Here is a 15486-nt window from a genome sequence, read left to right on the forward strand (position 1 = left end):
TCTCAGCAAAGTTTTGGCAAGTAGTAGCAATTTGGGGGAGAAATGTCCAGCTCAGGGAATCGGAAGCCCTGACTTCTGGCCTTGAGTGGCCTTGGCCAAATCCCCCTACTTTCTCTAGGTCTTTGCGGGGGTCTGAGCACTGACGTAGGTTCTCCGGGCTGTGGGGCTGGGCCGCTCCGGGCTGGTGACATTCTAAGATTCCAGGAGCGAATGAACTTGGGGGGTGGGACTGGGGGAGAGGAGGCGGGGCGAGCCCGATTGGCCTTCGCGCGCCACGTGTCCTGCGGGGGAGCAGCCGCCCGCTGTCCTCCCCGCCCGCCCCGCGCTGCTGCTCCTGCTCGGCTAACGGGCTCTCACCCTGCGAGCTCCGCGTCGCGACCGCGCGTCCGTCTCCCAGTCCGCTACAGGAAGCCTCCGCCGCGCGGTGAGTGGATTGAGGCCGGAGAGGGGATCGCTTCGAGGGATTCCCCTTCCTGAGGGCTGCAGGGACGCGGGGACGAGCAATAAACGCCCAGTCATTGCTGACCTGTGCCTCCCGCGAGGCTCCTGGGAGGGGTGCGGGCAGGTGGAGGGCGCGGGCAGGTGGGGAGCGGCGGCGGGGCGGGAACGCGAGGGCGCGGTAACCCGGGAGGGTCGCTGGCTGAACGTGCCTGGGGGAACGCAGTGGAGCAAATTTAGAGCCGCTAGCGTAGAAGCAGAGGCGAAGGCGCTCTGGCTGGGGGAGGGGAGAGCAGGAGGGGAAAGGAGGGGAGGAGAGGGGCGGGCGAACCGACCTGCAGCGGGTGTGGTCCAGGGGCTGGGGGCAACCCGGCAGACGCAGAGCCGGGTGCTGGCCGCGCTTTGAGAGGGGGCGGGGGCTGGAGAGACTTAGAAGATCTAGGGTTGGGGACAGCTGGACGGGGATCTAAGGACCCGCAGGGAAGGGTGTGGCTGAGGCCAAACGGAGACTGAGGCTGCAGGAAGAGTCATATCGTCCAGCCGCTGGTGCAGCGGTTTGTGGGTGTTGTTGGAAAGAAGGCTCTGTGTGCAGACCGATGGGGGGGGGGGGCTGGCTTGTTCACACCCCAGGGACCCGCCCGTCCCCTTTGGATCACCGCTGGCCTAAAGGAGACTTGGAGCTGGGCTCTAAGGACGGAGGCCCCACCCTTCTTTCTCCTCTCCGGAAGCCCATTTTAGGCCTAACCAAAGCTCTTGGGGCTTCAGATAACTCCCAAAATACCCGCGTGGGACTGAAATACCCTGAATCCAATCCCAGCTTCACCATCAACTTTCAGTGTGACCTTGAATCCGTAGCTTTCCCTCTCTGAGCCTCACGTTCCTTTTCCAAGTCGAGAGCTGATAAACTCAGACCCTCTTGGTGGAAATGATGGGTATCGTTAAAATTGATTTGTCAGCTGCAAGGAATGATTGCAAGTTTGGGAAGTCTTGATTACAGGCTTGGGAAGCCTGGGCGACCCTTGTAAGCCCTGTAAGGGGAAGGGGTGGGGGTGGGGGCTTTTGCTAAGAGAATCCAGCCTTTGCTTCCTCCCTCCCCTTCCTTTTCTCTAAACCCCCTTGGGTCTTCCTGACAATTCCAAATTTGGCCATATGGCTCCCGGGTTGGTGAAAGGACTCTGGTTTCCTCCTTCTGCTCTTTTCCCTCACTTCCCCCGCCCCACCCAAAGCACACCTTAAATTGCTAGCCCACTGACCCAGGAGGGATATCCTGTCCTGCTTGGCCCTTCCAGGTGAATGATCCATCCAGCTGCAGCTCTTGCAGACCTTGCCCTTCCAGCTGGCAGGCCTGTGCCATGCAGAGGGCACTGGCCTGGAAGTCATGGAAAGCAGGGTTACAGTTCCAGGTGCTGGAGGGGTCCTTGGGCAAGGCCCTTCCCTCTCTGGGGCTTAGTTAACCATCCGTAGCAAAGGCTGCTTGACTGGCTGTCGCTTCCAGCGCTGGTGTTCTAGGATTCAACTGTTCTAGGACTTAGGATTCTGGGAGTTGGGTGGGGCCAGGGAGGGAGGCACAGGCCTGCATCCCCCTCTGCAGCTGTGACAGTCACTCATCCATCTTTCCTTGCCTTCCACCCTTTGTTCCCAAGGCACTGGCTGCTCAGATTCAGAAAATATTTGCGGTTTCTGAGTAAGGGCCATAGCTCTTGCTGGGGCAGAATGTGGACACCAGTGTGCAAAGGAGGGGGGCTGTCCTTTGGAAGTGCGGAACCTTGCCTATTGGAGCTGACCCCTGGGACGGGGCGGGGGAGTTCTGCAGTGTTGGGAAGCTGCCAGCCTCTGGAGCATCTGCAGTGCAGCACCCAGCAGGAGCCTTGGGCCACCAGGCTCCAGCCTCGGCCCCAGCCTCTGAGTAGCTGGGGCCCTGGGCACATCTACCCTTCTGGGCGTTAGTTCCTTCCTCTGTAGAGGGGTAAGAGATGTGTCCAGGGCATCCAGCTGGTAGAATGGGTGCAGGCTGCATGACTCCTCATGTTGTATTATTCTAGGATTTTCTGGGGAGGCCCAGTGGTATCACTTAGCCTCACCCCACCCAGCTTCTCCAAGATACTTCCTGGGTGGGGACAAAGTGCAGGATGTGGTCTGTACCCTGATTTCTGAGCATGCAAGTCCGGGTCTTGTCCTCACACCCGCCCTCCCTGCACCTCCACAATGGAGGAGACGGAGTCTTTGGGAAGGGAGGACTGTTATGCTTATAAATTTCTTGGCTAGGCATCCAGCCACTGCATTTCCTTTCCTCCTGGGATTGAGAAGCTCCCACAGAGACTGGCTAGGGAGAAATGACTGTCTTTGGGTTCTTTGAGCTTCAGATTGCCCTCCTGTAAAATGAGGAGGAGGTTGATACCCTCCTGAGATTATAAGACAGCAGCTGTGAGAGCGCCTTGTAAACTGCAGAGTGCTGTGCCCAGAGAAGCAAGTGCTACCGTTGTCATCTCAGAAGGGTGTGGTGCTTGAGAAGTCAGGTGACCTGAGCCTCAGGTTCCTCATCTGTAAAACGGGTGTCCTGGTGCATCTGAAATAATAATAAAATCGTAACCTGCATTGTTTATTGAACCCTTCCAACTTGTCAGGCTCTGGCCGAAGCCTTGATATATTACATGCTGTTACCATGCCTATTTTGCCGACGTGGGAAGTAAGACCTCAGAAGTTTAGGGAAGAAATAATACTAACGTCTAACGTTGTGTTTCCTGTGTGGCAGGGCCACTTCGAGGCTCTAGATGTGTCTTCTTTCTGTCCTCGCCAGCACTCCTCTGAGCTGGGCACTCTTTTTATCCTGTTTTGCATATGAGGCTAAGTACTTACCCAAGGCCAAAGAGCTCCCAAAGTGCAGGTCAGGCTTCACTGTCAGGCAATGGGGCTCCAGCGTCTGTCCCATTAGACACTACACATTGCTGTCTCTCACAAAAGTGACCTGAACTGGGGTTCAAACCCAGGCCCATCCAATTCTAAACCTGGGGCAGCCCGAGGATCTCCTGGGGACTTGCCCAACCCTGAGATCAAGGGTTCTGGGTCAGGAGAGGGAGAGACACTGCTCTCTAAGAAACCCGAGTGCCTCCAGCTGGGGGGGTGTGCCCAGGCACAAGGCCAGGAATGGCATTTCCCCTGGCTTCATCAAAGGCTTGCTCCCCGAGGACTGTGGGGCTGATCCTGGTGTCTTCCTGTAGGCTGGGGGAGGAGCCATCAGGAAAAGGGGAAGGGAAGGATATCGATTTTATAGGCCAGGGGCCTCTGAAGTCGGGTGCACACATCCTGGGGGGCGCGAAGATGATTTTCTGGGGTACAGGAAGAGACAGGCCTCTTCTTACATATGCCTTTAATCTCATGCTTACAAAATATATTTTTATCGTGATGAATGCTCAATTTTTTGTTGTTGTTGTTTGTTACTGGTGGTATATGAGACCAAAACAATTGAGGATTACTGCACTAGATTGCCAGCTTTGTGTGGGTGGGAGACTCATCGGTCTCAGTTTTTATTCTACCCCCATCTCCAGCCAATGGACAAGCTCAGTAAATATTTTTTGAAAAATGAGCCCCTGCTTCATCACTAGGTTTTCTTAGTGACATTGGGCAAATTATACTTAACCCCTCAAGTTATTTCCTCTCCTGGCTATATAATGAGGAATTAAGCACAGTTTGAAAACCACTAGCCTGGATGTCCTCTTATTGTATGATTTTTTTTACACCCAACGGGGTCACTAAGAAAGTATTAAAACAGCTCAATGTATTTCACCCAACAATCCTTATGAGTCATACCCTATGCTAAGGGGTACAGCAAAGAAGCAGGAACAGTCATTTTTAAGAAACAGTAAAATCGTGGGGCGCCTGGGTGGCTCAGTCGGTTAAGCGTCCGACTTCGGCTCAGGTCACGATCTCGCGGTATGTGAGTTCGAGCCCCGTGTCGGGCTCTGTGCTGACTGCTCAGAGCCTGGAGCCTGTTTCACATTCTGTGTCTCCCTCTCTCTCTGACCCTCCCCCGTTCGTGCTCTGTCTCTCTCTGTCTCAAAAATAAATAAACGTTAAAAAAAATTAAAAAAAAACAACCAGTAAAATCGTGATTCAAAAGATATAAAAATGATCATGTGCCAAGATTTTATTCTACTAACTTACTAATGACTGGACAGGCAGATGTTAAAACCAGCTTGAAAGAGAATCAGTAGACACTTTTTTTAAAAGGAATTTTCAAATGGAGGCAAACTGGTTTTTCCGGCAGAAGGAGAGGGGAATTAATTGGACCTTTATCAGATAGAATAGTATGAGGGTGTCTATAAGAATTATTTTATATTACCACCATTTACCTACAAATTACTGAGCTGTAAAATAACTCAAAGACAGACTGGAATCAGATAACCCGGAGGGTTTGAGGTAGATTTTTTTCCTAGAATACCTTGGAGGAAAGCAACCTCCCTCTATTTGAGGAGTGGTAAATCCAAATGGTTGACCCAAGCCAGTCTAATATAGGTGATTTCTGAGTACTATGGGGGGTTCAGAGGCAAGAGAAATCCCTCCTGGCTTCCTGGAAGAGTTGGAAGAATCACCTAGAAAAGTTTTTAAAAATTACCAAAGCCTACGCCTCACCCCAGAAACCAATGAGTCAGAATCTCTAGGCATTGACCTTACACTTTGGTAAATTGGAAAAACTCCCCAGGTGGCATTAATGAAGCCAGAATTGAAAAGCACTGGTTTTGATGCTAGAAGGCTGGATAGAAAATGCTGGTAGAAGGGGTTGTGTGGGCTTAGTGGGGAAGGAGTGTGGTGGTGGGTGAAGGAGAGAGAGGGGAAGACAAATCAGGAAGGATGTCGTGAGCCTTGGATGCTGAGCTAAGATGGCCTGCATTGAAAGGTGTCCCTGGGGACAAGTGGGCAAGGAGTGACCTGGCCCAAGTTAGAGTCCCCAGGCCCTAGGGGCACAGAGGTCTGGCTGAGTGTTTGTGTGACCTTCCAAGTTATTTTTTGATTATTCTCACATTTACTTCCCCCACACACCTGGTTTTACCCCCTACGCTCAGCGTTGCCACCCTCCCTGAAAGCGCTCTGTCTTCCTCCAAAGTAGGCAAGACATCTTTGGAGAACAGAAATGCTTTTTTCTTATGCTGGTGTTTCTGTTCAGTCTGACATCTCCTGTCCCCTCTATCTGCTTTATTCCCTTGAAGTCCAGACTCCTGATTGTGCACATCTATCAGCCTGAACCCCTAACATGCGTCTTATAACTGTATATATGTGGCACAAATGCAACAGAAAAGGACAAGGTAAAAAAAAATTGAGAAAGTTGTAGTTTTTGTCCTGTACCCCAATGGCTTGAAGTGTACCCCACTTTGGAGACCACTGCTCTGCAACGGTGACCTTGATAACAGAAGCCAAATGTGTAGTAATTACACTTACTACACATTTATTTTTTTTTTTTAATTTTTTTTTCAACGTTTTTAATTTATTTTTGGGACAGAGAGAGACAGAGCATGAACGGGGGAGGGGCAGAGAGAGAGGGAGACACAGAATCGGAAACAGGCTCCAGGCTCCGAGCCATCAGCCCAGAGCCCGACGCGGGGCTCGAACTCACGGACCGCGAGATCGTGACCTGGCTGAAGTCGGACGCTTAACCGACTGCGCCACCCAGGCGCCCCATACACTTACTACACATTTAATGTGTTCCTGGCCATGCTGAGTATTTTACCCACCTTAGTTTATAGAATTTTCACCAAAAACCATAGGATATTAGCATTTCCCAGATGCAGAAACTGAGTCAGAGAGAAATGACAGAACTTGCCATAGGTCATGAGCTAGGAATTTTCTGGAATGTCTGGAGTTTTTTCCCCTTTATAAATGTCGGTTTATTTATTTATTTATTTATTTTAATGTTTATTTTTGAGAGAAAGAGGCAAAGTGTGAGCCAGAGAGGAGCAGAGAGAGAGAGGGAGACGTAGAAACCAAAGCAGGCTCCAGGCTCTGAGCTGTCAGCACAGAGCCCAACACGGGGTTTGCACTCACGAACCCGTGACCTGAGCCGAAGTCAGACGCTTAGCCGACTGAGCCACCCAGGTGCCCCTGATGTGTCTGGATTTGAACTCAGGCCATGCCTGCAAAGCCTGCATTCTTGATTACGATGCCACTCTGCTTCCACTGTAAATGTTTGGTTTTATCATAATAAAAGCTACCATTTATTAAGACTTTATTCTGTAATAGGCACTGTGCTTAGGGCTCTTCATCTGCTATTTCATTTATTTACCAGTACTTGGAGATAACTTTTACGTGCATTCTGCAGATATGGAAATTGAGATTCAGTTAAGGTAGTTTACCTAAATCACACACTGGGGGTAGAGCTGTGACTCCCAGCGAGGTCCCACCTGAAAGCCCATGCCTCTTGCATGATTTGGCAAGACCCTTCCCCTGTCCAGCTTGTGGTTTCCCAGGTCTTGCACTTGGGCAGTGGTAAGCCATAAGTCCTGCCAGCTCTGGTGTGTTCTCTACCCTAGAGCATTCCTCCTGGAATCAGTCTGGAGCTCCCAAAGGGGAAGGAAGGAAACTTGATGGCTTGCAGGCTAAAGGACTAAGGCAGGGGGGTAGCCAGAGTAGCAAAAAGCCACTGGGAGACTCTACCCTTGAATAGATTTAAAAAAAAAAAAAAATTGGAGGGATGCCTGGGTGGCTCAGTCGGTTAAGTGTCCGACTTTGGCTCAGGTCATGATCTCATGGTCTATGAGCTCAAGCCCAGCATCGGCCTCTGTGCTCACAGACCAGAGCCTGGAGCCTGCTTTAGATTCTGTGTCTCCCTCTCTCTGCCCCTCCCCAGCTTTTGCTCTGTGTCTCTCAATAATTATTTAATTATTAAATAATAACTAATAATATTTATTATTTATATTATATAATCACATAATTATTATCAGATAATATTTAATAATTAAATAATAATTAAAATAATTATTTTTTGAGAGAGAGAGAGGCATGCACCCACATAGCAGGGGAGGGGCAGAGAGAGAGGGAGGGAGAGAATCCCAAGCAAGCTCTGCAGTCAGCACAGAGCCTGACACAGGGCTCGACCTCACAAACTGTGAGATCACAACCTGAGCTGAAATCAAAAGTCAGATGTTTAACCGACTGAGCCACCCAGGTGCCCACCCCCCGCCCCCCACCCTTGAATGGATTTCTGGAATGATCAGTCATCATGAGCCCTGTTGCATATCCAGGTTAGAAGAGGTTCAGGGTTCCTGGGAGGAGAGAGGCACAGGTCTAGAATGGCCATACCTGCCAGTCTTGTGAAGCTATTTCAACCAGGATGATAAGACTAGCATATTGGGTAGGGGGGAGGCTTAGGGATAGAGAAGAATCCTGTGACCTGGGAGAGAAGCCCCTGAGACTAATATTCTAGATTTTGCTATGAAAATTCATGGTTGAAATCTATAAAAGCCTCTCTCATCCACTCTGGATTTTCCCAAAGAGAGAGTGATATTATCCCCATTTTACAGATGAAGAAACTGAGGTCCAGAAAGGGAACCTGGCTTGTCTGAGGTTACAGACAGATTGAGAATCAGACCTAGGTCTTTTTCTTGGGCCTCTCCTAATATCCCATTGCAGCCAGGGCCCACAGTGGTGTAAGGGCTTATGACCTGGGGCTTGGAGGCACAGATATTGGCCATTGTCTGGGCCTTGGCAAGTTACTTACCCTCCCTGAAATGCCTTTACCTCATCTAGAAAATGAGGGGCCTGAAGTAGTGGATGGTTAAGAGCCCTCTGGGATTCTGAAATATTGTATATAACACATTCATTCAACCAATTTGAGAGGTACAGTCTGGGTTGCTCTGGGAGGGGTCAGAGACCCCTGTAAAGCCAAGATAGATGGCGCCTCTGATTAGCACCAGGGCTTCCCTAAGCCCACAGAGGAGGGGCTGTTGGAGATTCAAACCCCTCCCCACCCCACAAATGGCCGTCTCAACCTCTAGTTCTGGAATAAGTTTGCTTTTTGTGTAGACACAAGACGAGCACTCACATGAAGCACACACAGACTGCTCTCTGAGCTGAGGACATTTTCCCAAAGACTTGGAGGCCCTTCCTCTAAGCCGTCTCTCCTTGGAAAGGGCTCTCGTCCAGATGGGCCTGGGCTACAGCCAGCAGCTGAAGTTTCCAGCAACAAGGCCAAAGGAAAATGCTTCCAGACTGGAGGTGCAGGTGACAGGCCTTAGCCCTGCCTGCCTCAGCGGACTTCCCAGGCCTCTTTCTGTCCATTTCGATGCTGGCCTTGGGGATCCCTCACCCCCTGCCCACACCATGCCCCAGGCCTGGGAAACCCCTGAGCTGGCTCCCCCGCAGGCCCTGGGGTAGACTTGGGCCCTCCTCCCCTGGGGCGGGCGGGGGGGGGGGGAGTTTCCATTTCCTGGTGAGAGTTGCATGTTTGTACAGAGGGGCCCCTGGTTGTCAGGGAAACAGCAGGGTTTCCTCAAGCTCTGCTGGGGTTGCAGACAGATCTCTGTCCTCTGCTGTTCACTCCCAGCCCCTCCTCCTGTCTGTCTGCTGACTGCAGTGTGGGGGACTCATGATCAGGCACTGGGGACACAGGCAAACACGACAAAGCCCCGTCAGAACTTCCCACCAGTGCAGTGAGTACCTGGCCTCCTGTGCTCTGCCCTTGACTTCAATTAAAATGTCTCCTCCTCCAACAGTCCTGCAAGGGAGCAAAGGGAAAGCCCCAGTTTTGTACTTGAGATGACATTGAACTCAGAGATGAGCAATATGCTGAAGGGCACGTAGCTAATAAGTGACAATCCAGTTCTGTCCACCTGACTCCAAAACCTGTGTTCTCTCTACCGTGTCACACTGTCTCTAGTGCCCCAAGATGAGAGCAGGATTATGGACTGAGGTCAAGGGCTGACTTCCCCTAAGTGTTTTTTTTTTTGGGGGGGGTGGGGTGGGTTTCTTTTCTTTTGGTGGTGGTGGGCTACATGGAGAAAGGGAAAGCACTGAGCTAAAATGCCACCCTGGTTTCCGCTCTTCTAGTTCTGCTCCTTGTAGGAGCTGATCGAGGTTCTTATTCTTACTTTTAAAAAGTAACACACAGGGGCGCCTGGGTGGCTCAGTCGGTTGAGCATCTGACTTCAGCTCGGGTCATGATCTCCTGGTTCAGGAATTCGAGCCCCACGTCGGGCTCTGTGCTGACAGCTCAGAGCCTGGAGCCTGCTTCGGATTCTTTGACTCCCTCTCTCTCTCTGCCCCTCCCCTGCTCACCCTCTGTCTCTTTCTCAAAAATAAATAACTATAAAAAAATCTTCAAAAGTAATACACAGACATCGTTTAAAAAGACCCAGTCGTACGGTCCTGACTGAAACGGAACGTACCGGCCCTTCCTTCTCCTCTTGTCCCCGGAAAATTGCTTCACTTCCATCCCTGCCTTCCTGTTGAGAGTGCCCATTAGCCTGCCCCGCCCCTGTTCTTCCCATTTCCAAACCAGTTACAGCCCCTTTTTCATGTCTTTTTTAGGTAAGACATTTTTGTTCCTTATTTCTTCACTCTAGACGCTGTCTCCTACACCCCCTTTGATCAGATCATGTGTCCCATTTGTCCTATCAGCGAAAAGTCCTCAGTGCTGGTCCCCTGCCTCCACTCCCTGCTGCCACATTAGCCACAGTGGGTCCATTGACCACACTGCCCCCAGGGATCGGCATGGTTCTTGCGATCCTCTGATCACTCAGCCTAGGCTTGTACCCCGTGTCACTCTCTCCTGACCAAGTATTATCTTTTCTTCTTACTTTTTGCCATATGCATGTTATTCTTCCCCATTATGGAGTAAGCCACAGAAAAGCAGGGCTTTAAAAATCTCTTTTACGGATTGCTGTGTCATCAGTGCCTAGAGCAGTGCCTAATCAGAGTAGACGCTAAAGAAATGCTCACTGACTTCCACAGGAACGACAGCCCTTCAGATATTTGCAACAGGTGGCCCAGAGCCCTTTGAGCACTCTCATCTGTAGAACGTTAAGCCCTGGCCTCTGGAACCATTCTTGGTGACTTAGACATAGAACATGCGTGGTGCAGATAGCATGGACTCTGGAGTCTGGACTTTGTTGCATTCATCTTTAAGCTGTGTGACTTTGGGTAAATGGTGCAACCTCCCTGACTCCCCTATCCTCCACTTCTTCCCCTGTGGAAAGGGAGAATCTGGTGCTGGGAAGGATCGCTGTGAGGGTTAAGTGGGATACCTGGGCAGGTGCCCTGCACCGCCTGGGGGAGTCGTGCGGGTCGGTGGTCGCTCCCTGTCTCCTTCTGGGCTCCAAGTCTCTTTCCCATCCTGGTGTGAGTATCTGGACACAGGCTAGTCTGTTCATTGTCTTCTGAAAAAGGCATCTGGCCCTGAAGCAGGCCGGGGGGTAATTTAACCAAAAGGGCTGGAGGCAGCTGGAAAACAGTAGGGGGAGCCTGCCTTCCCTTGGGAGGAAAGATGGGTGAGGAAATTGGGGGAAAGAATGGAGGGGACCAGATCTCACAGGTCTCTTTCTTCTCCACAGCGTTATCTGCTGCAAAACCTGATACCATGGCCAAACCAGCACAGGTAAGGAGCCTTTCCCCTCCTGAAGCCTGTGCTCTGCCTTTCCTGGGCTTCTAGAGTCACGAGGCCCACTCTGCAGATCCCTGGTACCTTCATCTAGAAAGGAGCAGGGGAGGTTCTCAGGCTTTGCTTGCTCCTGTTACAGATCACATCCTTTTTAGTTGCAAGTGACCAATGACAGCATATAACATCCTAATCAGATGTATATTGGCTTATATGACTGAAAAGCCCAGGGCTTCAGGTTGGGCTGGTTCCAGGGACCCAAATGATATTGTCAGGATTCTGCCTCTGTGAACTAGAGTTCCTCTGCATGGCGTCATTCTTGGGCGGCTCTTCCCTGATTTGGTGCTCTAGACACCAGCTATCCTAGGCTTCCATTCTGCTTCCTGGGCAGCCTGGAGGAAACAGCCTAATTTATTCCCAGTGATTCCAGGAAAAGTCCTAGGTTTGGCTCTCATTGGCTGGGCCAATGGTAACTTGGATTCAGAGGGTAGAGTTGGTCCTACCTGAACTACATGGCTTAAGTGGTTCCCCAGGAAGATGGCTACTGGGTAGGCAAAAGCATTAGAGGGTTCTCTCTGCTCTGGAGATGGAAGTGTCCCTTGTCACGTGCACCTGGGATATCCTGGCTTGGGAGACCCCAGTCTCTCATGCTGCATGACCACTTTGCTGGGCAGTAGAAGCTAAGGCGTGGTGGAGCTTTTACTCCTGGGCGTGGCCAGGATTGGGTTCCGTCCTTGGGCAGAGCTACGTGTCATTCTGTGCCACAGTTCACCTGAGAGTGACCCTTGTTGGCTAGCCTTAGAGAAGGAGACAGGGCCACTGCAATGATGATGACCAGGAAGGGAGAATAAAACCAAGGGGGCACCTGGGGCACCTGGGGGGCTCAGCAGGTTAAGCACCTGACTCTTGATTTTGGCTCAGGTCATGATCTCACAGTTTGTGAGTTCGAGCCCTGTGTCCGGCTCTGCACTGACAGTGCGGAGCCTGCTTGGGATGCTCTCTCTCCCTCTGTCTCTGCCCCTGCCCCTGCCCCACTCAAACACACACGTGGGCGCTCTCTCTCAAAATAAATAAATGAAAACATTTAAAAAACACCCACAGGGGACACCTGACTTGGCCCCTTTTGCTCCTCACTTCAATCACAGAGCTGCTGGCCATAGACCTAATACAGGAGCTGTGTGATCTTGGGGGAGTTCTGACTCTCCCTGGGCCTCCCAGCGAACAAGGGCCTTAAGGGTACCTATTCTTAAGGATATCTTCACCATTTTTGAAGAGCACAGTGTATCATGTGATACAGGATCCATACTCAAAAAAGTCCTAGCTGTGACCTCCCTATCAGCCTCTGAGGAGTGCACTTGCACAAGTGGTCTCTCTGACCAGGAAGAGAAAGTGTTAGTGGTTATGGGCAGAGGTCCAAGGCATAGCTTGCTGTTCCCCATTTCCCATATGTAGTCATGCTGGAGCTGTTTCTTGGGAGGCATTCAAACTGCAGGGTTCTGCATGACCCAAGTGGACAGCGCAGATCCTGGGAGGTCAGAGGGGCCAGGACCTAGGGCACGGAACTTTGGAATCCTGTTCCAGTGCTGCCAGGCCTCGCTTCTGCCTGGCTGACCTGTGGTTTCTTGTTGCCATGGACCAGGGGGCAGTAGACAGTCTGCAAGCAAGAGTCAATGGGTGGCAGAGGCTTAGAGGTCCCTCATCCCGTGAGATGAGCTGTTATCCCCCATTCATGGCACTCATGTTCTAGTGGAGGCATAAAGGAGCTCTGTGGGCACGTAGGTTGGGGAAACTCGGAAAGGTGCCTGGAGAGCGCTACTGGGTAGGAGCAAGGGGGCTGATGTGCTCCAGAGGGAGGGGACAGTGGAACAGAAGGCCAGAGAGAAGTTGATGTAGGGTGTGCAGAGCAGCAAAAGTAATTTGGCACGCTTGGGGTGCAAGGGTTTGGGGAGGGAGAAGGTTGCCGAAGACAGTACCAGAAGGTCTGAGAAACCCTGCGCACACGTGCACAGAACCAGCCGCTCACTCTTATCTGGTCCAGATCACCCCCAGTGTTAATTGTGCTATTCTCCCAGTGTTTCCTTCTAGAAGTGGTAAACTTGAGGCCCAAAGATGTGAAGAAATAGCGTGGTGTCAGAAAGGCCCCGGATGCATGGCTCTGTGGCATCCATTTCACAAGGATGTTCTGGGTTTGAACTCGATGATGGGGGATGAGAACACTGAGGGCGGGGCAAAAGGGGCAGGTGCCGGTACCTGGAACTCTAGCAGCTGCAGAGATGAGGCCTGGGTCAGGTCTGGTCAAGGCTGCTCTGAGGTGGAGTCCTGGCCGGGCAGCCATCTCTCCAGGTGACATCAGCTCTGCTCCCGAGAGGCCTCAGGCTCCTACTCTAGCAGCAGTTGGGGTGGGTCCCGAGACCTCAGAGCCCCAGGGTCCAGGCTGCTCACCAGCTGGCATGAGGACCTGCTGAATATTTCAGGGTGGAAAGTCCCTTCTCTGTTCTCCCCTCCCCTTGGCCATGGGTGCTGGAGGCCAGGAACCTGTCTGCACGAGGAGTGACAGGCCATCTGGGTGAGGTGGAGAAAAGGGGACATGTACACAGATGGCACCTAGAGATGCAGAATTCTTCAGGTTGGCGTGAGGATGACCAATGGTGGGAAACCAGGCCTGGGTGATTTGAAGGACTGTCTCCTGCTTCTAAATGGGACCAGTGCTAGGGCCCCCCATCATGTCCCCCTCTTCTAGTGGCTGTGATCCTGAGGGACCCTCCTGGGATAACTAAACTGGCCACTGTCCCCTGGAAGAGTTTATTTCCTTGTGCAAAGACATACATGGGAAATTGGCCTTGCTCCTCACCAAGCCTGTCTTGAAGGGAACATTTTGATCGAGCTTCCTGTCCGTCATTAGATGTCCCTTCCCCCAAGACATCCCTTCCCCCATGATGGCAGTGCCTCATCTTTCGTTTGCAGCCCTGTCCTCAACACCGCACAGGGTAGAGGTGCAGGAACAGCAACAGGGGAGAGGGTCCTCGGCTTGCTGCCGCGACCCGTGCCCTGCCACCTTCTCCTCTTCTTCTTCCTGGCACCTTGGAGTCCCATGGTCTTGGCGACTTTGGGTGTCTGCACTGAGCGCTGAAGAACCTGGGCCGCCTCCCTGAATGTTCTTGCTTGCCCTTGTGCCTGGGACTTTTCCATGCTGTTTCCGGTGCCAAGCCTTCCCCCTCTCTGCTTTTCCCGTCCCCCGCCCCCAATCCTTGGGGCCGCTCTGTCACTCCTCCTTTAGGGCTCATTTTAGAACTCACCTCCAGGAAGTCTTCTTGGATTTGCTCAGAATATATTCACAGTCATTCATCCATCCTCATGCCTATCCATCCAGGAAACAGATATTCAGTGAGTACTTAGTTGTGCCAGGCTCTGTGCTAGGTGCTGGGAATGCTCGGTGAGCAAAACACACACTGCTAGGGCTTTCTCAAGGGACTGTGTCTTTTCTGGTCCCAGGATTTGGCGTGTGTTACTAACTCTCCTTCTCTGCCCAGGGGTGTGATCAGGTTGCAGGGGATTCACGGGTGGCGGGAAGAAGGCCGTGTCCCTTTTCTGGCCACCGGCCCGTCAGAACTTTAAATAGCAACCCTGCGCCCACGCATGCATACCTCAGAGGGGCAGCATCTGCAAACAAACCAAGGGGGCGTCCACACAGCTGGCCAGGTCCTTCAGTGTGAGCCCTGGGGGTGCAGGAGGCTGTCAGAGGCTCATTTTTGCCTTTGCTTCTTACTCCTTTTTTTTTTTTTAATTAAAAGTTTTTTAACATTTATTTATTTTTGAGAGTGGGGGAGGGGCAGAGAGAGTATCTGAAGCAGGCTCAGCGCTGTGATCATGGAGCCCGAGGCAGGGCTCAAACCCATGAACCCTGAGATCATGACCTGAGCCAAAATTAAGTCAGTCTCTTCACCAGCTGAGCCACCCAGGCGCCCCTGCTTCTTATCCCATTAAGGCATGGTGTTTGTGCACCCTTAACCCTTGCACAAAGCCTTTCCTGATTCCCTCCCTTAGCTGGAACCGGCCTCCACTGTCTTCCCAAATTACTGTGCCTCTGTCCTAGGGTATTTATTACGAGCTCTGTGCTGATTTGTGTGCATGTCTCTCTTCTGGGTCCGAAGCTCATGAAAGACAGGGTCAGGTGTTCTTTCTCCCCGAATCTTCAGCCCTTAACGTTGGCCCCGGCCCAGGCTTAAGTGCCCTGTCACCATGCCGTGTGCTCAGTGCCTTGGGCTGTGGCATCCCCAGCTCTCCCAGTTCTCGGCCTCTCTCCTGGCCCCATACTTCTCTGGGGCCATGTAGCTGACCCACATCTGACTTCTCTGGGGCCATGTAGCTGACCCACATCTGACTTCTCTGTGAACCAGCCCATTGTGCATTCAAGTTCGATGTCTAAGATCCTCTGGCTCTGCCTCTCCTCCCTTTCACCCCAAGGA

General features: G+C 51.8%; 1 protein-coding gene across 3 annotated transcripts in view; it reads left to right on the top strand.

Moving 5' to 3' along the window:
• The first annotated feature begins 286 nt into the window (after positions 1-286).
• Positions 287-15486, top strand: part of ANXA6 (annexin A6) — a 49459-nt gene continuing 34259 nt past the window's right edge. For 2 of the 3 annotated variants that reach the window (XM_049647974.1, XM_049647975.1), the window contains exons 1-2: positions 287-424; positions 10977-11020. In XM_049647974.1, the coding sequence (XP_049503931.1) occupies positions 11003-11020 (18 nt within the window). In that variant the 5' untranslated portion in view covers positions 287-424; positions 10977-11002. Of the gene's footprint in view, positions 425-543; positions 566-10976; positions 11021-15486 lie in introns of those variants that run through there. The other variant, XM_049647977.1, reaches the window with a different exon arrangement.

This window comes from Panthera uncia, assembly GCF_023721935.1.
Source record: "Panthera uncia isolate 11264 chromosome A1 unlocalized genomic scaffold, Puncia_PCG_1.0 HiC_scaffold_17, whole genome shotgun sequence".
NCBI lineage: Eukaryota > Metazoa > Chordata > Mammalia > Carnivora > Felidae > Panthera > Panthera uncia.